The following is a 23,657-nucleotide window of genomic DNA, read 5'->3' on the forward strand; positions in this document are numbered from 1 at the left end:
AAACAATTCTGGTTACCCTTAATAAATATTTGTACTTTAAATTAAACAGTTGTTCAGGTTTATTTTTTGACTACACATAATTATTTTGTCACAGAGAAATAAAACGCTTCATTATATTATTGTGCTATGCAGCAACCTTCAGCCGTCATGTAAAGCTACACTTTTAAAAGTTGCCTCCAGGGCCCAATCCTGCAACTGGCACTGTGCAGGCACCTACTCATGCAGTGCCCATCGCAGGACTGGAGCCTATTTTGTGTGTCCCAGGTTTAGGATAATCAATTTTACACACCCCAAGGCTTCATTTTCATCAGTGCTAAGCACATGCAGTTCCTATGGGCTTACATTTGTGTTACATATTTTCAGTGCCTGTAAAAAGCAGGCCTGGACCTCTTGGGTACCAATAACTGACGTAGCCAAAGTCCGAGGCTATGTTAGAGTAAATGCTCCGTGGGGCCTGATTCCCCCTGGCATATCTCCAGCTCCAGTATTGCCAGGCACCAAGGACGGGGGCAGCAGGGAGCGGGCGACAGTTGACAGCCCGTCCAGGGGTGGCCCTCTCGCCTACTTTCTCTGGAGCCTTTTGCCAAACTACTTGCTCCCTTTGCCTCAGTTTCTCCAGCTGTTAAAAGGGGGCGGGGGAAATAACGGGCCACACTCTGGCAGAGGCACAAGGGCCTCCAGGCTCCCACGGCTAGCGCCGCTCACTGGGCCGGCGGGGGCCTGGCGAGCGGCACGTGGTCCGCAGGAGGGCGGGGCTCGCTGTCGGTCACTGACGGGCTGGCCCTGAGTCTCCAGGCCCCGGGCGGTATTTACACGCCCTGCCGCCCCGCTCCGGGCCGGGCTGTGCTGAGCGCTAGGGGGCGGGGAGCCTGGCTTCCCCCACAGCCCGCCCCCGCCCCCAGCGCGCTTCCAGCCGAAGCCCGGACTCGGGCTGCCTCCCCTCCCAAGCAGCCCTGGAGCTGCCGGTGTCGCCCCGTCTCGTCAGCCCGAGTCCCCGGCGGGCGGCGCCGGGTTGCCTGGGCCCCCCGGCGCTGCTGGGGGCGTGGCCAGCAGCGAGAGCGGGAGGATTGGCCCGCTCCCGTTCCCGTAGCGGGAGTCGAGGCGGAAGCGCGGCTCCCAGCTGAGACCCGGCAGCGGCTGCCGCGTGCCCGGATCAGGGAAGGGTGACGTAGCGAGAGTGCTCAGCATGAGGCGGCTGTTGCGGGCCGGCGCGTGCACGTCCCGCGGCTGCCCTGTTCTCCTTCTCGCGCTCCTGCGCCTGGGCTGGAGCAGCGGCGCGTGCCCCTGCCGCGAGCCCGCGCTCTGTCGCCCCATCGCCGGCGCCCGGGAGTTCGAGGTATCCCGTCACCGAGCGCCGCAAGGGGCTCTGGGATTGGGAACGGGGCTGCCCGTCTCGAGGCCCTGCGGCCTCCCCCAGAGGGCCTCGCGTCCGGTCGGCGCTGCGCGCCTCAGCCCACCGGTGCGGCCCTTCTCGCCTCCCACCCTGGCGCCTGCCGATCCCGGGCCACAGGGCAGTGGCCTGGCCCTGGCTGGGGCCTACAGCCGCTCTACGGGCTGCCCCGTGCCACCCCCGATGCATGGGCCTGGCGGGCGGCGTCGTGCCGTCCTTGCCGCCCCATTCCCTGGCGGAGAGTCTCGGATTCGCTCCGGGTCCGCCCCAGCCCCACCGCCAGACCCCTCCCACGCGGGCTGCCTGCGAGCCCTCAGCACCGCGGCGTGTCGCATGGCTACGGAGGGGCTGGGAGGGGCTCCTGAGCACCGCCCGCCTGCCCCAGCCAGCTCCCGCAATGGCTCGTCAGGGCTTGGAGACATGGGCGGGCTGGCGCCTTCGAAGCAAAGTCCCGCTGGCCGCAGCTCTTCCAGGGCATTTGACTGTCCTTTTAAGGGGTCGGTTATGGCCGGGGACTCTGTGTACCACCCTGGCAGTGCCAGCGAGCTGAAAAGTTGAGGCTAAAGTACATATGAATTGTGACTCCTCTTAGGGCAGAAGCTAGAGTTGGGGAGTGAGCTATTTTGTTGTTTTTATTACTCAGGTGTTCATGGCTAATCTCATGGCTAGTCTCGAAGGTGCCACAAGTACTCCTTTTCTCATGGCTAATCGGTTGCTTCTCTTTTTTGGGCTCTGATGTATCTTTCTGGACATTACAACTTTACATATGAAACTTTGAAAATTGATTAGAGTAGACCCTCAAATGTTGGTCTACTGTTAAATTACGGGGATGATTTATTCAACCTCTTACAAAATCCAGCCCACTAAATCAAAACAGTCTTGTTTTTAATAGAATAAAATGAGTTGTAATCCACCACGACCTTCCTGAAGTTTTAAATGAGTCTAAATTAGTTCATTAGCAAACTGTTTAAATGAATCTAATCAGTTAGGGTAGGTTTATTTGATCTGGCAGCTTCTGTTTGACAAAAAATGTATAAACCGGGTCAGCATGAATTACTGGGAAATGATGTTGAATCCTGTCAAAGCTCCTGCCAGTTTGTTTGCGTTTTGAGACCAGTCAGCTATTGAATTTGGCAGGCACTAGATCTGTAAAGGACAAGCTGGCTTTCAAGAAGCATGAATAATTTAACTTTTTACTCTACCTAGAATGTATTTGGGATGCAAGGGAAAGGAATGACGCAGCTCTAATTTAAATTAAACTGTCATGAGAGTTTGACATTTGGTGTGCTTCCAGTTGCTTACTTTTTGTTCTGCTTTTGCAGGTCTTTGTGTTTGATGTTGGAAGAAAATCTTGGAAGTTCTATGATTGGTCACAGATTACAACTGTGGCAGCTTTTGGAAAATATGACCCTGAGCTATTGTGTTATGCTCATTCTAAAGGAGCCAGGGTAGTACTAAAAGGTTGGTTACAGTTAGGGAAATGTGGGCATTTATGTATTAAATTTATAAGGGAATAATATACCCCCTTTTGCATAGGGATACACTACCACCCAGAATTTTTAAAAAAAGTATGAAACAGGCAAAACTCCAATTCTTTCTGCCCCAATAGTAACAAAACTACTTCAGTGTCAGCAAAATAAAGGATCTACTGGGAAAGAGACCAGTAGAAGTCACATGGGAATGGAGAGGAAGAAATGGGAAGAGGAAAAGCATAGGCAGGACCTGTGCCAGGTCTCTGCTCCATGTGTTTGTATAATACTTAAAAATCAAATGTTGAATTAAAGAGCTATAATCAATCTTAAAGGTTCTTGGACAAGAATAGCCCCAAATATATACTAGGAGGAAGGAGTGTGTAAAGTATTAAATGTTTAAAAAAAAAAAAGTGTAATACCTATGAGGCTGAAAATGCTGTTCATATTTGGGGTTTATTTTATATATGAAATCCTTCATTTGTGGCCACACTTACAGGTTGTACACAGAGTTTTGGACTTCTCATTACAAAAAAGACAGAAAAAGGCAACAAAGATATGGGAAGAAGGAGGGATCGCTTAAAAGGAAAGGTTAAAAGAAACAAGAAGAGTGTGTCACTATGTCTGGAAGTATCAGAAAGGTGTCGGCTTCGAGGAAGGGAGAGCAATTGTTCACAGTGGCTAAAGAAGGAATAACCAGAAGTAGCGGGATGAAACTACAAAGAAAAATTCAGGAATAATCTCACAGCATAGTATGATCTCCCAAGGAAACTGTACCAAAAAAATACCAAACTACCCCACACTTGAATTGGTCTCCACTATACGGTCCACATAGAGCATGGAAATGAAGTATATGGCAGAATAGGATTCCCCCCCAGCCCCAATATCTACCATTATTCAAATAAGTGGTAATTTATTAAGATTTCTTGTTTAGGAGATGTACCTGTGAAGGAAATTATTGACTCTGCTAACAGAACAGCCTGGATAGCTCAACAGGTGGACCTGGCCAAAAAGCAGTATATGGATGGAATTAATATAGACATAGAGCAAGAAGTTCGTGAGATGTCACCTGAATACTATGCATTAACGGCTCTGGTTAAAGAAACTACTGATGCTTTTCATAGAGAAATTCCAGGATCACAGGTGAAAACAACATTTATTTTATAAAATGATAGATTTTAAATCTGTGATGTCCTCGCAATTTATTCCATAATGTAAAGAGCACTTGTCTGTAAAATTCTGTGCAAGCCACTGGCACTGTTTCCCAAGTGTACATTGTATTATATATATTATAGTCATATATAAGCTCCTTATTGAGCTAGGTGCTGTACAAACAGAACAAAAACGGCTGTATTCTTTTTCTCTGAAGGATAATTGAAAATGCATCCTTTAAGGAACTCAAATATTAAAATAGAAGCAATTTTGCTGGGATTGACAGTATTTTCATTATAGACCTTTTTGGTGTTTTGGCTGCCAGAGGTAAATCACTTTTATGTTGTTGTTGGTATGACTTAATGAAACTTTGAAAATACTGATAATTTCAGCATGATGTGAGGAAAAACTTGATAAATCTTTAGCAGGATTTAACAGGCAAAGGAATCAAAGATGTTAAAGATTTCCTTTGAAAAGATTTATCTTTATCCTTTGCCTGTTCTCTGTCATGTTCTTAAATTATCATTGGTCATAGTTCGTAATTCTATTTTTGTGTGTGTGTATTAAATTACACACACACAGAAGACTTTGCAGACATATTTTTAAAAAAGGTGAATCAGATTTTGGGCCCACTAGTCTTGACTGTGCTCCTTTTATGCATATTAATTTTATAGTTGTAAAGGCAGATTTGCTCTGAAAACTCAGAAATATTACAGTTCCTCTTACAATCCATGGGTATCGAACAGCGCAGCATTTTGAAAACATCCCACTAAAGTTTACATAGCTCTGCTTTACAGAACAGCAAAGCAATAAAATATATGAACTCCACACTAGATTTAAAGTTGTGGTTTTGTCTGTCAGGTCACCTTTGATGTGGCTTGGTCTCCAGCATGCATAGACAAAAGATGCTACAACTACAGTGGGATTGCAGATGCCTGTGATTTCTTGTTCGTGATGTCTTATGATGAGCAGAGTCAGGTCTGGACAGGATGTATTGCAAGAGCCAATGCTCCCTACAGTCAGACCTTAGATGGTAAGAATCAGTCAATAATGTTAGCAGCTGGCACATTTCTCTTTTAAAATGCATTATTGGAAGGGGACACCTTTTTCCTAAAATATATTAAATGCCTTTTGATTGCATTATTTGTTTTCTTGAAGCCTTTGATATTACTAAAATCTACTAAGAGAACTGTTTTCACATTGAGGGAATAGGTACCTCAGATTTTTGTGGCGCCATGAATGGACATAGAGCAGTCATGTGCTATTTGACACCTGAATTATATATGTCACCCTCAGTGGGATTCAGGTACACCCATGGGCAAGAGTTGGATTAGGGCATAGGCACAAATGGCACCTACCTAAGGCTGCACCTGCACCCATTTAACTTCTTTCTTGACTGAAAATGATTTAAATGTGCAGGGTTCCACATCAGCTTAATGGCTCATACAGTTTGTCACCCTACAACTGCTCAGGTTGTCAGCTACTGAAACATCTTGAACTGCTTTATTCTGCTGTTAAACTTTATCTTTCCTTTCTGTGCATCATGTAGAACTTTCTTGTATTTAGAATTCATATTTCAATAATGTTGGCAGCTTTCTGCATATACTGAAATGCCCTTTGTTTTTCCTCGCTGGCCAGGGTATCATATGAAAGCATGGCTGTGAAAGCTAATTGGTGCACTTCCCTGGAGTTCCTAATGTCTTGCAGATAGTTCATACTTGAGTCTTTTTAGTACTTAATTTTATATGATTTGAGACATTTCTTTATTAATAAATTAATCATATGGTAGATCAAACAGTAAAAAGATGTTATACCAAAGGAATTACATTGGAAAGAGGGTCTTAGATGTATTTATCTGCCTTGATAACCTTTGCTTCATTAATGTTGGGAAATCTGCTCTAGGTATAGATTCTAAGGCTGGAAGGGATCATTATGACCTCCTGTATCACACAGGCCATATAACTTCCCCAGAGTAATGACTGGAACGTATCTTTAAGAAAAACATCCAGTCTTAATTTTAAAATTATCAGCAATGGAGACCCTTGGTAAATTGTTCCAGTGGTTAATTATTCTTGCTGTTTAAAAAATAAAAATAAAAAAATTATGCCTTATTTCTAGTCTGAATTTGTCTTGCTTCAACTTTAAGCCATTGGATCGTGTTATACCTTTCTCTGCTAGTTTGAAGAATCTATTATCAAATATTTGTTCCCCATGTAGATACTTACGGACCATTGTGAAGTCACCACTTAACCTTCTCTTCGGAGCTCAGTCTATCACTATAAGTTTATCACTATTTTTTTCTAATCTTTTAATCATTCTCATGGCTCTTCTCTGAACCCTCTGCAATTTATCAATATCTTTCTTCAGTTGTGGGCACCAGAATTGGACATAGTATTCCAGCAGCAGTCACATGATTGCCAAATATAGAGGTAAAATAGCCTTTCTATTTCTACTTGAGATTCTCCTTTTTATGCATCTCAGGATCACATTAGCTCTTTTGGTCACAGCGTCACATTAGGAGCTCATATTGAGCTGATTATCCACCATGACCCCCAAATCTTTTTCAAAGTCACTGCCTTCCGGAATAGAGTCCCCTGTCCTGTAAGCGTGGCCTGCATTGTTAGTTCCTAGATGTATACATTTACATTTATCTGTATTAACACACACAGTTTGCTTGTGCATAGTTTACCAAACGTTTCAGATTGCTCTGAATCAGTGATCTGTCCTCCTTCATTACTGTTTCCCTTAATTTTTGTGTCATCTGTAAACTTTATCATTTATGATGGTATGTTTTCTTCCAGGTCATTGGTAAAAATGGTAAACAGTTATGTTCTTAGTGTAGGGCTAAGAAACAATCCCTGCAGAACCCCACTGGAGACAGACCAACTCCAAAGCGATTTCCCATGTGTAGTTACACATTTTTAATACCTATCAGTTAGCAAGTTTTTAATCCATTTAATGTGTGCCATGTTAATTTTATATCATTCTGGGTGTTTTATCAAAATGTGGTATATATCAAGTGACACACCTTACCGAAGTCTTAGGACAACACTGTTATCTTTTATCAACCAAACTAGTAATCTCATCAAAAAAGATATCAAGTTTGTTTGACAGGGTCTGTTTTCCATAAACCCTTATGGATTTGCATTAACTTCATTACCTTATATTACATTGGCAAGTTAGTAAATATATACAGCAGAAAAAAGAAGTATGCATGTAAATTCATATTTTCTTTTAAATTAGGATATGATGACTACATTAACATGAGCATTGAGCCAAAGAAGCTTGTGATGGGTGTTCCCTGGTATGGCTATGATTATAGATGTCTGGATTTGTCTAAGGTAAGATTAAGGCAGTTCTATCATAGCTGTGTTTTTGATATTTTTTTTTCTATGATATGCTATATAATTTTTGGTAGGGTTTTTTTTATTTATTTTTTGTTTTGTTTTTTTACAGTTAGGAAGTGCAAAAACTGTGTGGTCTCTAAGATAAGAGCACAGGACAGGGACTTAAGATATCAGTGTTCTAGTTGGTTCTGCCAGTAACTTACTGTGTGATGCCAGGCAAGTCATTCTACCTCTGTGCCTCCCTTTCCTCCTCTGTAAAATTAAGATGATGATACTTGGATACCCAAAAGTGCTTTGAAATCTTTGGATGAAAAGAGCTATATAAGTATGTAGCTCCCTCTTGTGGGGCAGCCTGATCCCTTCTGAAGGTAGTGGAGCCTCTTATCCCTCTACAGGGATTTGGTGACCCCCTTTAGGACCAGTGGTCCCTGAGTTCTTAGTGCTTGGTGCCTCCATCCTGTGTCCAGGTGTGTAAATCCGTAATCAACCCTGTGACCTCTAGGACATTATAATTTATGGGTACAATAAATCAAGGAATTACATAAATAGCATTTAATTCCTGAAAAGGATAGCGGTAAATTAAAAGGAAGGGGAAGACAACAGGAAAAGGAATCAAAGACGTTAAATAAATAAGCTCCTTACCCCCCAAATCCTGCAAATAAAAGCCCACAAACTAAATTGATATGACAATTCCCTCTTCCCCCGCCACCACCAGTGCTCCTTAGAGGCCTTATCTTGGGGGTGGAGGGACTGGAGTTTGATGTGGATGGCTGGTATCCATTCCTGGGAAACTGATAGTCCTGCCTTTCAGTTGAATGGAGTCCCTGGTGGCCTTGAGCCCTGACTGTTGTGTTCTGCTGGCTTTCAGTGCTCACTGGTGCAGCAGAATCTTGGGATTGGTCTCTCTGTTGTTGGAGCTAGGGGCTCCAGGTCAGTCTCAGGCCCTCTGATAGGGAGAGTCAAAATAGCCATCTCCCCTTCTACTGCAGAGAGACGCTCTCTTGAGGCTGCTTCTCTTCCAACATGACTTCCTGAAATCAGCTCTCCCTCCTCACATGGTCCCTGCCATGCTCAGTCATGTGGTCCAGGCATATGAAGGCTCTCTGGGACCTGCAGTTGATTGTCCAGGCATGTCAGTCAGGTTCCTGGGCCAGCCCCCACAGACACTGGGGCTCAAGCATAGGTGAGTCAAGCACTCTCAGTTGAAGATCCAGTCTGTGCCTCTGCTCCTCTTTCTCTGAAGCCCCCAAATTAGCAAGGGGGCTACAAGTAGAAAATATTATTGAGGAGTTTTGTTATGTATTTATTTAATTAATTATTTTATTACACAAATAATATAAAGTGAATATTAGTGTTGTTTCCTACAGTAGACCAGTATGAGGAGCTGGAAGTTACTCATTTCAGTTAAATGAAATTGAACTTCAATTGAACTTCTTTCTCTACATTTTATTGAAACAGATAGTAATCCATATCTGGTGTGAATATTTAGTTATTTTTTGGCAGGTGCCTCTTTCTGACTTTCTTCCAGGCTTATCCCTTCTGAAGGGTTTAATAAATCCAAGAAACATGAACCAGAACTCCCTGTTTTTTCAGGATCATGTTTGTTCCCTCCCAAATATTCCTTTCCGAGGGGCTCCATGCAGTGATGCTGCAGGGCGTCAGGTCACCTATGGAACAATAATGAAGCAGGTGAATAGTTCTATTTCTGGGAGCCTGTGGGATGAGGAGCAGAAGGCTCCATATTATGAATATAAGGTAAGCAGTTTCCTAGACAAACATTTGAGCTGTGGACTAAATGTACATGAACCTTAGTTCTGTTCTCATAAAAGCTAGATTCTCAGGTGTGATCTATCCACTTTGGATGCTTATGTGTTGCAGAGTGGATGGATTCCAGCTTAACTTGTGCAGGGGAACTCTCCATTGGCATAATGCTGGCAAAAGTGGCAGAGCTGGCTCCTGCACTAGCCTCCCACCTCTTCATTGAGAGGGAGGATGCATATGATGCCAGGAAGGGGGTTTGGTAGGACAGAGTTCCACTATGCCCATCCTTCCTTGTCATAAGGCCCCTAAGGAACCTTATGGCAGTGATGTAAGTTAAAACAGGATCCCAGCCGCTCTTAATTGCGGCTGGTGCTGGGTGGCACAAGATCAGGGAGCTGCAACTGTCTCCCTTTGGCGTCCCCTCTTCACTGTGTCCAAACTCCATCTGGATGCAGTGGAAGACTGAGCCCATATATTATTGGTGTGCACTTATAAAGCTGTAAATATTTCTTATGGTTCCGTTGGTGATGGATTGTCAGTTACCTGGTATTAAATTTTGTATAACTTTAGTGCACTGATGACTGACTAAAAGCTCTTAAAAGTCATCACCTGCTGAAAGCAATATAATTTTTATTTAGCAAAATTCCATAACTTTCTCTAAACCTATGTTTATTGCTAGGAACAAAAACACATACTCTGTGACTGAATTTCATTTACTAGATTAGACTGCACGATTGAAATCCTAGCCCAAGCCTTTGATATTATCAGCTTTTTAAATTAAATTTATCAATAAAATACACACAGATCTAGTCATCTCATTTAACCAAAATTAATACAAACATCTTTGTAACTCATTTGTGGTTGCTTGTCTGGAGATCAGAGAAAAATACTAGTAAGAAAGCAGAGATGTTTATTGGTCTGTGCATTGTAGAAGAAAGATAGCTGGAGTTGTGGGGTTTTTTTTTTTTTTTGTTTTAAACCACACACACACATTCTTTTAAGTAGCTTCTTTGCACTTTTGGAAAGGGAATTTTAGATTGTCTTGTTTGTAGAGCTTTTAAATGTAAGTCTGGAAAAGCACTGTACATATTTTATTCATCTGAGTTTTTACTTCATTTATAATTATAGTTTTGATTCATTGCATTTGACCTCTTTGTATACAGTGTTAATATATGCTAACACAAATGTCCGATGAACTTTTTATAGGACTCTCTTGGTCATTTTCATCAAGTATGGTACGATAATCCGGAGAGCATTTCCCTGAAGGCAGCGTTTGCAAAGAAACGTGGTTTAAGGGGTATTGGCATGTGGAATGGAAATTGTCTTGACTACTCCAGAAGTTCTGTAGCAGAGCAGCAGACTGAAGCAATGTGGCGAGCCTTGAGACCATAGCAACTATGTAAGATAGTGAACACTACCTCTGGATTTAGAATATAGAAAATTAATTGGTAGTTGTTATGGCTAATATGCTGTCTTATGCCTTCTTGCAAGCATGCACTGGTTACAAGCAAAACTTCATCTTGTCAGTCTGTGCTTTATACCTTAGAAAGTATTTAACATTGCATTAACACTGTTTTAACAGGTTCTGGTTATTCTCATTTTCACAACTTTCATAACTGCATCAGACCTTGAACTTGACGCTCATAATATATATTAACAACATATGTATGTTGAACCATTTAAAAGAGAGCATATGAGAATGAGGTGCTCTGCTCAATACAAATGCTTTAACATAACCAATTACTGTTCTTTATTCTGTAAAGGTTGTGAAGGTTTTAATTATTTGTAGCATTTAGCTTTGTTGCCAGTGAAACTGAAGAATTAAATATTCTTTTTATGTTCACATAACGTTGTGAGGTTTTTTTTACAACTTCAAAAGCCAGAAAACCTTGGGCTGCAAAGAAAGCCCATTTTTCTCAAAGCAACATTCTAAAGTGTATATGATAAGCATTTCTTATGACTTGTCTGAACACATTGATTTCATAATTAGCATTTTTAAGTGTCTACATTTTTGAACTAGATAATTGTAGTCACCATACTGCTGTAATTTCTGATGCTAGTGTAAAGTCTACATGGTGCTTTTAATTCAAAATCAGAGGAATGGATGATGTTCTCTAAGTATGTAGAGGTTTATTCGCCTCATCCTTCATGTCAGTAACTGGTACTACTAGCTATGGGAAACATATGCACACACACTGGCTAGTTTAACACTTTTTTTGCAGAAAAGGTGCCCAGCTACACATTGGAATCTGTTTTGGGGCACAGTATTTATTCGTGCTAGTGCTTCATTTGTGCTATATTGTGGTTTGATCTTGTCTGTGTGGATAAATCATGTTTGTGTTCAAGTTAAAGGGATTGTATGGATAAAAGTGAGGTTAGAATTTGGCTATAACATGGTACCCTGAAAAAATCTGTCTTTAGGTCAATTTTATGTAGATCTTGCGGAGAGAACAACTCTGTATCAGTAGAGAAATGGATTGGATAATCTAATAGATGTTTTCATCTTTAAATGCTGTGATTCCTGACAACTAAGAGGATAGATTCCTTGATCTAGCATGGTGTTTTTCACATTTCTTTCCACAAAACTCAGGCTGAATAAAAGGACCCTATATTCATTTCTAGTTGCTTATAACATGTGAAAATATTCAGAATGAGAATCTCAGGTTAGTCCTAATATTTTCTGATGATGATTCATTGTGCCAGGGGAATTTTGAATGAAATATTAAGATGTTTGGAAACATTTATAGAGAGCGTGTGTGCTCACGTGCATATTTCAGTGAAGTTTTGTTAAAATGGAAAGGAAATATTAAGGCTGAGGCAAAAGAACAATTCATGGCACTTTCATCTTCCTAGAAGCAAAATACAATATTTGTTTTTTAATGTTTCAAGGATTATTTCATAAATAAATGATCTACTAAACTGTGTTTGAGAGATTTTCTGTATATAACATTTTAAAAGTGAGGTGTAATCCAAATCTTCTGAGTCTGTGGTTTGTCTTTGAACATACTGCAATGAAAGAAGAAAGAAAACTGTTTTCTAGTCCTGCTGTGTATTTGTTACAAAGATAGGCCCATATCCTGGGGACATTTACGCATCTGTTTAATTTTATACGCTTTGAGTATTCCCATTGAAGTCAGTGGGACTACTCAGGTATGCACTTAAGTTGATATACTAAGTGTTGTTTTTTAAATGTTGATATTGTCTTATTGAATCTGTGGACACAGTGAAATAATTAATAGGAGTCTGACATTCCCCCCTCCTTAATCAGGATTTTGGTTTAAATACCTAACATTGTCAAGTTAGGCCCTGACTCTGCTATAACTTGCAACTGATGTTACAGTAGACCCTCAGAGGTATGAACACTTTGGGAATGGAGGTTGTTTACAACTCTGAAATGTTCATAACTGAACAAAACATTATGGATTTTCTTTCAAAATTTTACAACTTAAAATTGACTTCATATAGCTTTGAAACTTTATTATGCAGAAGAAAAATGCTGCTTTTAACCATCTTAATTCAAATGATCCCTTATCAAATCTTTTTTTAAACTTCCCCTTTGTTTTTTTTAGTAGTTTATGTTTAACACAGTACTGTACTGTGTTTGCGTTTTTTTTTTTTTTTTGTCTTTGCTGCTGCCTGATTGCATGCTTCTGGTTCCAAATGAGGTGTGTGGTTGACTGGTCAATTTGTAACTCTGAGGTTCTACTGTACTTTCTCTACTAGTTGAAAAGTGCTTAACATAGTGTCAGTCATAAAACCTTTAAAAGCTGTTTTATAACTGTTAGAGAAGTGCAAATGGACACTGCTGGGGGTGTATAAAACTTTACTGTTGAACACAGTATAGCTTAAACAGGTTTGTGTGGACTGCTTGCTGCAGAATTGTATTAGGAAAATGCACAAAGTAAGCATTGGTAGAGTGCTGAAAACTAAGAAGTAAATTGGATGTTTGGTATGCATGTCCATCTAACTGCTTTTAGACTTCATCTGAGGGACTGAGGAATATTAAGCCAGCATCCAGCAAATAAATAACTTCTATAAATGCTAGATTGAGGATTTTTTCTGTAAAAGAAGAAATCATTACAGAACTGGATTGAATCTACTATTTAATACGTAACCATTTCCCTCTTTTTCCTCTTAATATGTTGTCATTTATTCTTGTAGATTATTATAGGGTGTGATCACATTGAGAGAGACTTTTTGGACTACAGGGGCTAGGAAACTCTGGGTGGAGGTGACTTGGTTTACTTCAGTGTGTACCATCAGGGAGGAGACACCTTGCATTTGTGTAAAACTTTCCTCCCTGAAGAAGGTGCATGCAAGGAGCATGAGTTAGCTGTTAATTTGGGCGTGGATATTCATTTAGCTGTCCTCTCTGCCATGGAGATGATCACATATTGTAGCCACTCACCCTTTGGCCCTGCCTCAAAACCCTGTGAAACCTGACTCCTATGAAGGGATTTCAGCAGTATCTGAGAATGGGGAATCTCTATGGGGCTGAGAAAAGACAATGCTTTGGGGAACTGTCTCAGTCCAGTCCACTCCCCTCCCAACATTTTGAGCCACATTCCCATGAAGTGCTTCTGGGGAAAAGGGATGCTGCTGCAGAGCCATAACTCTAAACTTCCAGCCCTCAGGGGGTCACAGATTGGATCTGGATTCCTTATACTAAACAAAAGGGACTAGATGTAAAACAAAAGGGACTAGATCACCTTCTACCTGTGGTATCTCTTTTCATCTGCTGCTGTGTATTTCATTTGCTAATTTTTGTTAAAACTTTAAAAATTAAACACTTGAATCTGTTTCATCAACTAGAATTTTAATTGAACTATTTATAATTTCAAGTTTTCTGTATCACAGCAGTGACTGGAACCCAAAGTCCAGTCCTCTGCTCTTATTTATTAAATACCGTTAGTGTTTTCCATGCTGAATAAACAGAAAAGACAGTCCCTTCCTTCTAGAGTTTGAAATCTAAATTGGTCCTAGACAATACAGTTCAGATTCATAGGATTTAGGTTCCAATCTTGAAGTGGAACAGGGGTTGGTTCATTTGTTGGGAAAGCTTTATAGAAGGATTTAAAGAGGGATTACATTGGAGACAGAGAGGTTGTATAGCTCACAAGATTTAGAGTTCCTCCTTTTGAAAGTGTTGCAAGAACTTTCACATCCTATTACTGACATCCTGTCTGTTTCTGTCACTTGCAATAATTTAGTATAGCCTTGTCAGTTTTGTGGCCGCTTCACATTAACCTCTTGCAGCGTCCTGCTTTGCTAGATATAATACCCTTTGGAACTGAGGAAGCAAGCAGGAGAGAATGGAAAAAGTTAACATGGAGGGGGTACTATTTCCCTTCCAGAGATCTGATACTCCATACAGGAACATGCCTGTTGCCTCCACTCTGAACTTGGTTAATAAATACTGTATGCTCTACATTTTCTTTCATATAAGTCTGACCGTGATCATATTCACAACCTCATGGCTAGGACAAGGGCACTTGATTGTCAGTGCAGCTACACGTAAGAGAGGGAAAAGAAACTACAAGACTGCTATGATTACAATGCTTGAATTTCAAAGCACAATGAGTAGATATCTGAAATCAGATTTCTGCTGCCCCAGTCCTGTAAAAATTGCCGACTGTATTTTGTGGGTTAAACTGATTGAGCTATATGTACTTCAAAAGACCAAATATACATTTTTATTCACAACTATGGGTATACTAGTTCAAATTACAATTCCATGTTGATCTTCATTGTATAAAATAAACATAATTCACTATTTGAAAAAAATTAATGCCATTTCTTTACATTTTATTAGCTTATAGTCAAAAATAAACACGCTAATTGGTTAAACTGCATATTTTTATAAGTATAAGTGAATTACAACTAAGTTACAATTATTAGCTTGAGATATTTTAGGGCATTTTAAATAAATGATATACCTCTATTTTAACATATACAATTATCCTATCTTACATATTGAGAAGTCTGTACAATAAAAGCATAGGAACATAAAACCAACTACTGATATGTTGAGCTTCGATACAAATATATCACACAATCCCAAGTAATGTGATCCTTCTAAAATATTGGTGTTTCAGACTGGAGTATTAAAGATGACTGAATTTTCTTCTGTGCCAGCTCTGCTCTCAATGCTCGTAAATCAGAGGCTGCCTGCTTTCTCATCTGCAAAAGAACTAGAGATTATTTAAGGAAGATTTTGAAGTTGAAGATTTAACTTTTATGTGGGTCAGATGGATATAGAATGTGCCTTTCATCTCCAGGACGCTTTGATTCTATCCAGTTCTAGTCCTGCTTTTCTGCATGTTTCCTTTGTTGTGTCGTCTTTAAAAGTCAAATCCTGAAATCCTTACTCGGCAAATTCCGATCGCCATCAGTAAGGGTTTGCCTGACTAAGACACTCAGGACTGCTTTGTATAACTGACAATATTTCTCTTCTAGAAATAAGTTTTCTAGTCGTTTCCATTTTGCTAGCAATGGACAGAATTGTCTCCCACACTGCAAATGATAAGGCAAAGGGACAAATTCTTATTTTAGTTGCAACAGTACAATCCACATTGATTTCAGTGTCATACTCTGAACTCACTTCTCTATAACTAAAATTAAAATCTGGCTCCAAGCTCGTGTGAAAAGATGTGTATTGTACTGCAGTTGTCTAGACCAGACCTGGTCTGTGAATAAAATGACCTTGTCAGACAAACGCTCATGGGTTTTCATTCTGTTCTTTATCTTCAGGTTAGACCATCTGATTTCCATTATACTAATTTTTTCCATTTCTTTATAAATGTTTGCTAGCCCCCTTATCTCATCTCTGTTGTTGCCTGCTCCATTATACCCTTTGAGGATGTCAATACCTTGTTACCCTGTGGATGTTTAAAACTGTGAATTTACTCCTGTCAGTCTCTCATAGATGTGACTCTACATCAAGGATATATCTCCAACAGCTATAATTAGATGTTTTTCTTCCACTTTCTGAAGCTGGTGTCTTACAAACAAGGCTGGATAATGAATTACTGTCCTAGAGCTGTGTTTGAGCTTGTTTTCCCAAATACTCAACTTTTGTTCCACTTCATTTGCTGTCAGGATACAATGTGAGGCAGTAATAACTTTCTCAGGTCCCTTTTTTACTTTGCCCTTCCAAAATGCCCTCAATGTCATTGATTTAGATTTGAAAATACTTTATGGGATGCTTATTCCACCTCTGCATCCTCTTTCTTTCATTAGCGAGCAATGGACATCAGTGTTTTTTTTTATTTATAGATTTTTCTATTGTGCTTATCTAAGTCTGCTGGTTCTTTACAACTCTTAGGCTGGTGTAGCCTTCCATATCACGCTACTCATCTTTTCATCAGACATTTCTGAAAGGCTCTACGAGGATGTGTCAATCTCAGAGTCTCCAAACTATGGCCTATATTGTCTACTATGTCAGCTTTCTCCTACAGAGAGATGGGTAGTGAGCGATGGGGCGGGGGTGGAGCATTAGGGAGGGGTGGGGGTACAGGCAGGGGAAGGGGTGGGGCAGGGGTGCTTGGTTTTTGGGGCTTAGAAAGTTGATAACCCTAGTGCTGGAGAGAGCAGGATTCCATGGCAATGATTTGCTCTTTACTGCTGGAGCAGAGCGGCATGCTCCGCTGTCAGAACTTCCCAGAGCTTTGAAAGGGGAGCGGTTGCATGCCAAGGCAGCTGAGTTCAAAACAGTGAGCAGAGCGGTCACGGTGGACATTGTGGGATACTGGGGGAGGTCAGTTATGGTGACATAACAGACAGCAGTGTCTACACTGATGCTTTGTCGTTTTAACTTTGCCGCAAAAAGCTCTATGCCTCTTGTCGAGGGGGTTTTATTTTGTTGGCACAGCAGTAGAGTTTTGCTGACAAAACTGTGCAGTGTAGACAAGGCTTTAGTTTATGCAGTTCATGGAAAATGGAAACACTATGAATGCTGCTTATTACTACATGATGTGGAGTAAGGCAGGATGGTCATTTAACATAATATCTCCTCAAATACTGCCTAACTTTTAAAAATTTCAAATATTTTATGGCTCTAGATTTTATAGCGAAGAAAATCTCTATTTGTTTAATTTCCAGGTTGGCTAGAATAAATGCAGATTACCTTAATTTCGATTATGAGTTTCATTTTTGTATTATCCAGCTTTCTCTTCAGTTGATCAATTTCGTGCTGCACTGTTGTAATCTGGATGATTGTGGTGTTCTATGGGGAATAAACAAAAAGCTTTTATGCAGCTCTGCTATATTATATATTTTTTCTACCGCTGCAGTTATTGACCATAATTCCCCCCCTCCCCGGGACAGTAATCCTCTAAACTCTTCTTCCAAGCCTCCTTCCATTTTTGACTTCCTGCCCTCAAATGTCCTGTATTGTAGCAGTCTTCTCTCAAAAGGAGGGAAGCTCCCTCCAAGAGCCAGGCCCTGCTTGCCTTCAGATGAGCAGGGGGCACCCACAATTTTCCCAATCCCTGTTACTTTGGGCGATGTATAGTAGCACATTATTCTGCTACTGGTCTTCACGACTGGACTCTGTCTATGATTTAAAAAAATATGAATGTCTCAATCTCACCCATAGAATGCCATTACTTTGTCTCAGTCAGGACATTGAGGGCAACCTGCTATAGTCTTGAATAGTGTGGATTAAACAGAACACCACCTCTACAATGGCAGTGTCATTTTTCAAAAATTAAATGGCTTAGTTTTCAAAAGTATGGGCCAGATCCTTAGCTGCTGTAAATCAGCATTACTTCCTTGAAGTGAATGAAGCTGAAGGGGATGTGTGTGTTAGTCTAGGCCTTTGAAAACCTCTTTATATCCTAGCAGCTATATCTGCATTACATGCCACCGGAGGTGGTGTGCAGTGTACATGGCACAGTGAAAAACAGGTTGGTCCACACTGCAGTATGTAGCTACATGTGTTAACGAAAGGCTCCAGCAGAGAGTAGGCAGTGGAGAAAACCTTCAGCAGCTCTCCACCGCTGGAGCCTTTCACTGTGGCAAAGAAAGAGTCCGGCAGGGCGTTACTGGAGTCTTCCCTGGGGTGGGGGAAGGGCTCCAGCAGCAGGGAGCTGGTAGAGCCTTTGCCTGAGCCCTGGTGGCTGCCCCCTGCCAGAGCCTTTCAACACTGCTGGAGTCTTTCAACCTGCCCGAGCCTTTCCCTGCTGCCAGAGTCTCTTCCTGTGGTGAGGAAAAGCTCCTGCAGTGGGCAAGCAACAGGACACTACACTACTGAAACTAGCAGTGTAGATGTGGAGGCAGAGCTAGGGCGAGTAGAGAGCCATTAGGGTATGTGTGCAGGGACATAGGCACATTGTTCAAGCATGCCTTTACTTGTCTGAGCTGTGCCTCACCATCTACACTGCTACTGGCAGCTGTGCTATGGGCTTACGCATATAGGTACACTACGCACCAATGAAAGAAGGGTGCAGTGTAGACATCCCCTTAAAGTGAGGTTGAAGTAACAGAAGTAACTGACAGCACATGCTTCTGTAATACTGGCAGGGCAGACAGAGAGCCACGTGCTGGTCCATGAACATTAGTATGCTTAATAACAATTACACTTACAGCTTTCAGATGTGAACATAAAAACATCCACAAATACTTTGCCACGGTAGGTTTTCTGTTATTTTGCCTACTCTAGTTTCAGATTAACTATCAAAGGGGCTTCCACTACTTCTCTTGACAAATTATTCCACTATTTAGGAGATTTCACTGTCAGGAAGCTTTTCCTCAGTCTATCTGACCAGTTTAGTTTACTCTTCCCTTAACTCTCACCAATTCCTTCTGCTAATGTGGGTTTCAGAGCTACCCACAATTTTCAAAGTGCAAGTGCACCAAAGGCATTTAGACCGAGATTACTATTTCCCTACTTCTTCAACAGAGTAAGTTCATGCAGAAAGATTGCATACTTCCTAAAGGATATTTGTGCCCAGTGTGCACCCAGAGCTATGGCTGTGCTATTGTACAAAAGCATTTGGAACATCTTTACACCAGCATGCAAACCGTGATACATAGAATTCATTCATGAAAAATCTGTTACGTTAAAAATATACTAGTTTATACAAAACTAAACAAGTTGTTACCATATGGAAAAGAAGTAAACTGTGTTCTTCCATGCACACTCATGCATTCATCCAGCATTCATGGAAGAGGGGGGTATACTACTTCCATGAAACACTCTGGGCAAACAAAGAGTAATTTATAAGATCAGCAGGGATGGTCCACACTTGGCCTATGCAAACAGAATGGCTTATACTATGCAAATGGACTAATGCTCCTATTCTTGGTAAATGGTTTTCTAAACTAATTAAGCTTTTTTTAGATATAAAATCCCTAAAACAAACCTGGTCAATGGTGTACACTGATTAAATTAGATGGGCTATGCTCACCTCTGAAGGACATACGACTGTTTTACAGATAATGTCATTCAGAAAGAATTAGTAAAATTTGGAATCTCTGGATTATGGTGGTAAATTTGTTGTTACAATTTATACTCTATAACAGAAGCCAAATTTCATGGAAAGAGAGAAAGGAATTGACAAATATGAACAAAAGATATTACCTTGGCGTTTGCAATGTGTGTTAAATTGTTTGGTCGTTTCCTGATATCTCTGGCTTCCAGCTGCAACAGTAACTTTTGGTAGTAAAGCTCTAAATCTTGTCGCAGTTTATTTAAAATGTCCTCCAATGAAGTGGTAGCTTTCTTAGTTTCAAAGTATTTCTTTTTCCATGCATCACGGGCTATACAGGACAACAATCGCTCTGTTTGTTCTTCATCAGGTTAATATACAGTACATTAATAATAATAATTAATAATGACCAGCACACAGTCCTTCTGTAGTGTGCTTCAACTTCAGTGCTTTATACATGTATGAAAAATGTAAGATTTTTTTTTAAAAAATCAATGAATGTTTAGCCAAACTCAACCTTACACTAACTATTCAGTCAAACCAGCATTAGCTGGACCCCAGCCAACTAAAATTAAAGGCTAGATCTGTTCTCTGAAGCTGCAGCAGGAACGCTGTAGGACCAGAGTTTCAGTCCTGTGGAGCTTTGCAGTGCTGCATGACTAAGATGTACAAAAGAGCGCCAAGTTTGCTAATTCTGCAGGTCCAGCGCTAAAGAGAAGCCCAATGAGGAGCATGTGTTATGCAGAGCTGGGGAACTCCACAGGTCCAGAGTTGCTGAGCAGAATTCAGAGGTGGATGTAGCCTCCTGCCTCAGTGGGTGCAATATACTGATGCCAAGGGGGGGCACTAACCGTCCACAGCAGCACTCTTTGCCCCAGTCGTGCAACCCTAATCCCAGCCAGGTGCAAAGGGGAGGCAGGGGGGAGGATGGAATTGGCTGGAGAACAAGCCCGACCCTACACTATCCCTGCTGCAGCAGCAGCTCCTGTCCCAGCAGATCATGTGAGCAGACATTCTTCTTTTAATGATGAATAGTCCGTAAAGGATTCAGTCAATCACATATCTTTCACAAATCAGATCACCCAGCCATAGACTTGTTGGTGATGGAGACAAACAAGAAATGCCATACCTTTTATTCCAGAAGGGAGTCTGAGTCCAGGATCTCTTTTGGACACTTTTCCTCAGCTCATCTCCTGGGCTAACTTAAGGGCTAACTTATATCTATCCACTGATCCCTCCAATTCTGAGGACAGTGTGGAAGCTCAGACAAGATGGTGACATATAGATATGGCTAGCAGCCTCTTGGTGCAGGTAGTTATAGTTCTCAGACCTGTTAACACTCTCAGTATAATCTCCAATAACATTACCCCTGGATCTGGATATAATCTCCCAAGACATTCCAGCCAGACCCACTTTCTCTGTACCTTACAAGCGTAGATGCTGGCTGCCTGACTAATACAGAGAAATCATGTTCCAAAGCTGTCCAGATCATCTTGATTCACAGCAGAAAGGCCTTGACAAAGCTCACTTACGCCAAATGGAAAAGATTCACCCTTTGAGCAGAACAACATCAACTCTCTCATTCAGTCCCATGATTTAAAATTATCTATGTGGATTAAAGTGATCTGAATACACTATTAAAAGAGTACACTATCTCCACTTATCACAGTATATTGTCACATCCTACAGTGTCAAAGAATTAATACATCTATTCTCTCCTATATAGGGGCCACCTCCCTCCTGAGATTGCAGTGTGGCTTCAGCTGGATTGATGGGAACTGCCATTTGAACCATTAGCATCATGTTCTTTATACTACCTTTCTGTGAAAAGAGCTTTCTTAGTGGCAATTACCCTGGCATGTAGAGTAGGAGACCCGCAAGCAGTCATGGCAGGGCCATCATACACTAGTTTTGATAAGGATACGGTCTCCCTTAAACCCCAGCCAAAATTTGTTTCTAATGTAGTTTCAGATTTTCATGTAAACCGGACTGCTGTATTCACATGCCTGTTTTCTCCCTAAAACCCCTTTGGAATGATAACAGAAGAGCCTTTACTCCCCGGCCATAGCACAGCTTTTCTTTTTAGTTAAGGAGAACTCTGCCCGTCAGACGCACAGCTAGAGTATTTGTAGCATTTGCTGAAAGAATGAGCAGCTAGGCCATTTCTTTCCAGCAATTAGCTAAATGAAGCTCAGACTATTTTATATTATGCTATCAGTTAACTAAGTTAGGACCTCATGCTCAAATTAAGGCTCATTCCTCAAGGACTCACGTAGCGGTGCGGGGGGGAGGGGAGGGGCGGTGAGGGCTCTGGCTGGGGGGGGGTGCAGGCTCTGGGGTGGGGCAGGGCATGAGGAGTTTGGGGTGCAGGCAGGCTGCCCTGGGGCTGGGGCCAGAGAGGAGGACCCCCCCCCAGCCCTCTTCCCGCCAGCAGCAGTGAGCTCTGGGGGATTCCCCCCTCCCCCAAGCACACACACACACCCTGCACCACTGCACGTGCTCCTAGAGCCCCTCTCAGGTCCAGGAAGCCCCCTCGTCTCCCCTGTGGTGCTGCCATCACATGCGCGCCTCCTCCCCTCCTGCTGTGCCTCACTGCAGGTGAGGGCTGGAGCTGCCCCTTGCCCACCGTGGGGCAGGAGCGGTGACTGCGGGCGGGGGGAGCCCCCTGCTGGAAAAGGGAAGGGTCCGAGGCGGAAGGGCAAGGTAAGGGCAGCCTGCCCTGCCACTAATGAACGGGGGGCACTAGGACCCTGCGGTGGAAGTTGATGCCCAGAGCCAGCAGCACGGAGTGGAGCTGCAGGGGAGAGGCAGGGATGCTTCGGGGGCTGGGGGAGGTGCATGGGGGCACCAAGTGGGGGCCAAGGGACACTCGGGGGAGGTGCATTGGGGCTGGGGGAGAGGCCTGGCCCCAAACATTGGTGGAGCCGGGCTCCCAGGCACCACAGGGCCATACAACTTGCCACTCCTGTGTGCTACATATAGACAATCCCTCAAAAAAGTAACTCTGGTTCTATGAGAGATGTTGTCTATGTGTTCCATGACCTCCCCTTACTTCGCCAGTACTCTGGGAGCCTGTAACACCTGGATTCTACAGTGGCAACAGATCTGAGAGGTAGTTCTTCCCTGTCCACCCTTTTATGCCCCGTGAAGGTGTGTGTGTCCGGGCACTTAGGGGGCAGGCACAAGCCAAAAACACTGTTGGGCAAGAGAGTCCAATCCCGCACGCACAGAGCACATGCAACTCATGGACTGCTAGATTCACAAAGGCGTGTAAGTGTGGCAGTGGTCAGCATCAACCCCCTTCCCCCCGCCACACACACCCCTTTTAGGTGCCTAGAAAATCACTGGGATTCACAAAGCCTGAGTGAGGCACCTACGCGCCTATACAATGAGTGGGGCTAGATAGGGACCTTAGAATGGGATTAACAAAACCCAACATGCTAGGTGGCTCCCTGCCTAAGCTAACCAATGAGAGCTACCAAGATGTGGGACATGGCCAAAGCCCCACTTCTCTCAGAGAGTTTCACATCTAAGTCCAGACTTCAGTGAAGCACTTCCATCTGCTTGGCATTCTTGAGTGCAACCCCCCCATTGGCATTAGATTACCTGGCTTATGGGAGACACCCCCTTGAAGTTCACCTGCACTGAAAGAAGGGATTTGAATAGGGAATCTACTACTTGTTGGAGAAGGTGGCCTAAACATTGGGCTAGAGACTATACCGATGTGAGGGTTTTCTCAGCTTCTCCTGTTGAAACATTCCACTGTGGAAAAATAATGAAAGCGGCATTGGACCAGTGAGAAAGAAAGTATGACACTGACGCTTGTGGCCGGTGCATTTATCAAGGAGATGGGAAACCCAAAAATCCAGTTCCCCTGCTTCAATGAAACGGAGGGAGCCCCCCCCCCCAACACACACCCCAAAATGTCCTATGCCCCACCTGAGAAGTAGCAGACGTGTTCAAATCCCTTCTTTTCCTCAGGTAGAAGGGGTACTTGGAGTGGGGGGTCTCCCCCAACCCCGGTGAATACCCTAACTGTAGGGCAAAAAGCTATGTGGGAGGGTGTTCCTCCTTCCCCAGCCGGTTTGTTTGAACTGGCCAGTGGGAG

At 42.4% G+C, this 23,657-nt stretch overlaps 2 protein-coding genes across 4 annotated transcripts in view; one reads left to right on the forward strand and one right to left on the reverse strand.

Annotated features, from left to right (window-relative positions):
• The first annotated feature begins 773 nt into the window (after positions 1-773).
• On the forward strand, positions 774-10,967 carry CTBS (chitobiase). Of its 3 annotated transcripts, XR_012160432.1 has the most exons (8): positions 774-1,336; positions 2,713-2,851; positions 3,794-4,002; positions 4,873-5,044; positions 7,255-7,352; positions 8,348-8,541; positions 8,952-9,113; positions 10,326-10,413. XR_012160432.1 is itself a non-coding variant. In XM_073357216.1 (7 exons), exons 1-7 carry the CDS (start codon positions 1,187-1,189, stop codon positions 10,509-10,511), a joined length of 1,116 nt encoding a protein of 371 aa, XP_073213317.1. In that variant the 5' UTR covers positions 780-1,186; the 3' UTR covers positions 10,512-10,967. The 3 variants fall into 3 exon arrangements, 2 of the variants coding, with proteins under 2 accessions (XP_073213318.1, XP_073213317.1); XM_073357216.1 differs by lacking the exon at positions 8,348-8,541 and having other exon boundaries at positions 780-1,336; positions 10,326-10,967; XM_073357217.1 differs by lacking the exons at positions 8,348-8,541; positions 8,952-9,113 and having other exon boundaries at positions 778-1,336; positions 10,326-10,967.
• Positions 10,968-15,022: 4,055 nt separating this feature from the next.
• Positions 15,023-23,657, reverse strand: part of SPATA1 (spermatogenesis associated 1) — a 37,207-nt gene continuing 28,572 nt past the window's right edge. The window contains exons 12-14 of the mRNA XM_073357224.1: positions 19,702-19,880; positions 17,245-17,343; positions 15,023-15,299 (exon numbers count right to left, since the gene is read on the reverse strand). Of these exons, the coding sequence (XP_073213325.1) occupies positions 15,195-15,299; positions 17,245-17,343; positions 19,702-19,880 (383 nt within the window). The 3' untranslated portion in view covers positions 15,023-15,194. The remainder of the gene's footprint in view (positions 15,300-17,244; positions 17,344-19,701; positions 19,881-23,657) is intronic.

The sequence above is a fragment of the Lepidochelys kempii genome, chromosome 8 (assembly GCF_965140265.1).
Source record: "Lepidochelys kempii isolate rLepKem1 chromosome 8, rLepKem1.hap2, whole genome shotgun sequence".
NCBI classification, from domain to species: domain Eukaryota; kingdom Metazoa; phylum Chordata; order Testudines; family Cheloniidae; genus Lepidochelys; species Lepidochelys kempii.

Bases quoted from the DNA above. Each gene is read 5' to 3' on its own strand.
- CTBS (XM_073357216.1), top strand. From the start codon at position 1,187: ATGAGGCGGCTGTTGCGGGCCGGCGCGTGCACGTCCCGCGGCTGCCCT. The intron at 5,045-7,254 runs GTAAGAATCAGT...CTTTTAAATTAG, and splicing joins CTACAGTCAGACCTTAGATG to GATATGATGACTACATTAAC. The intron at 9,114-10,325 runs GTAAGCAGTTTC...AACTTTTTATAG, and splicing joins CTCCATATTATGAATATAAG to GACTCTCTTGGTCATTTTCA.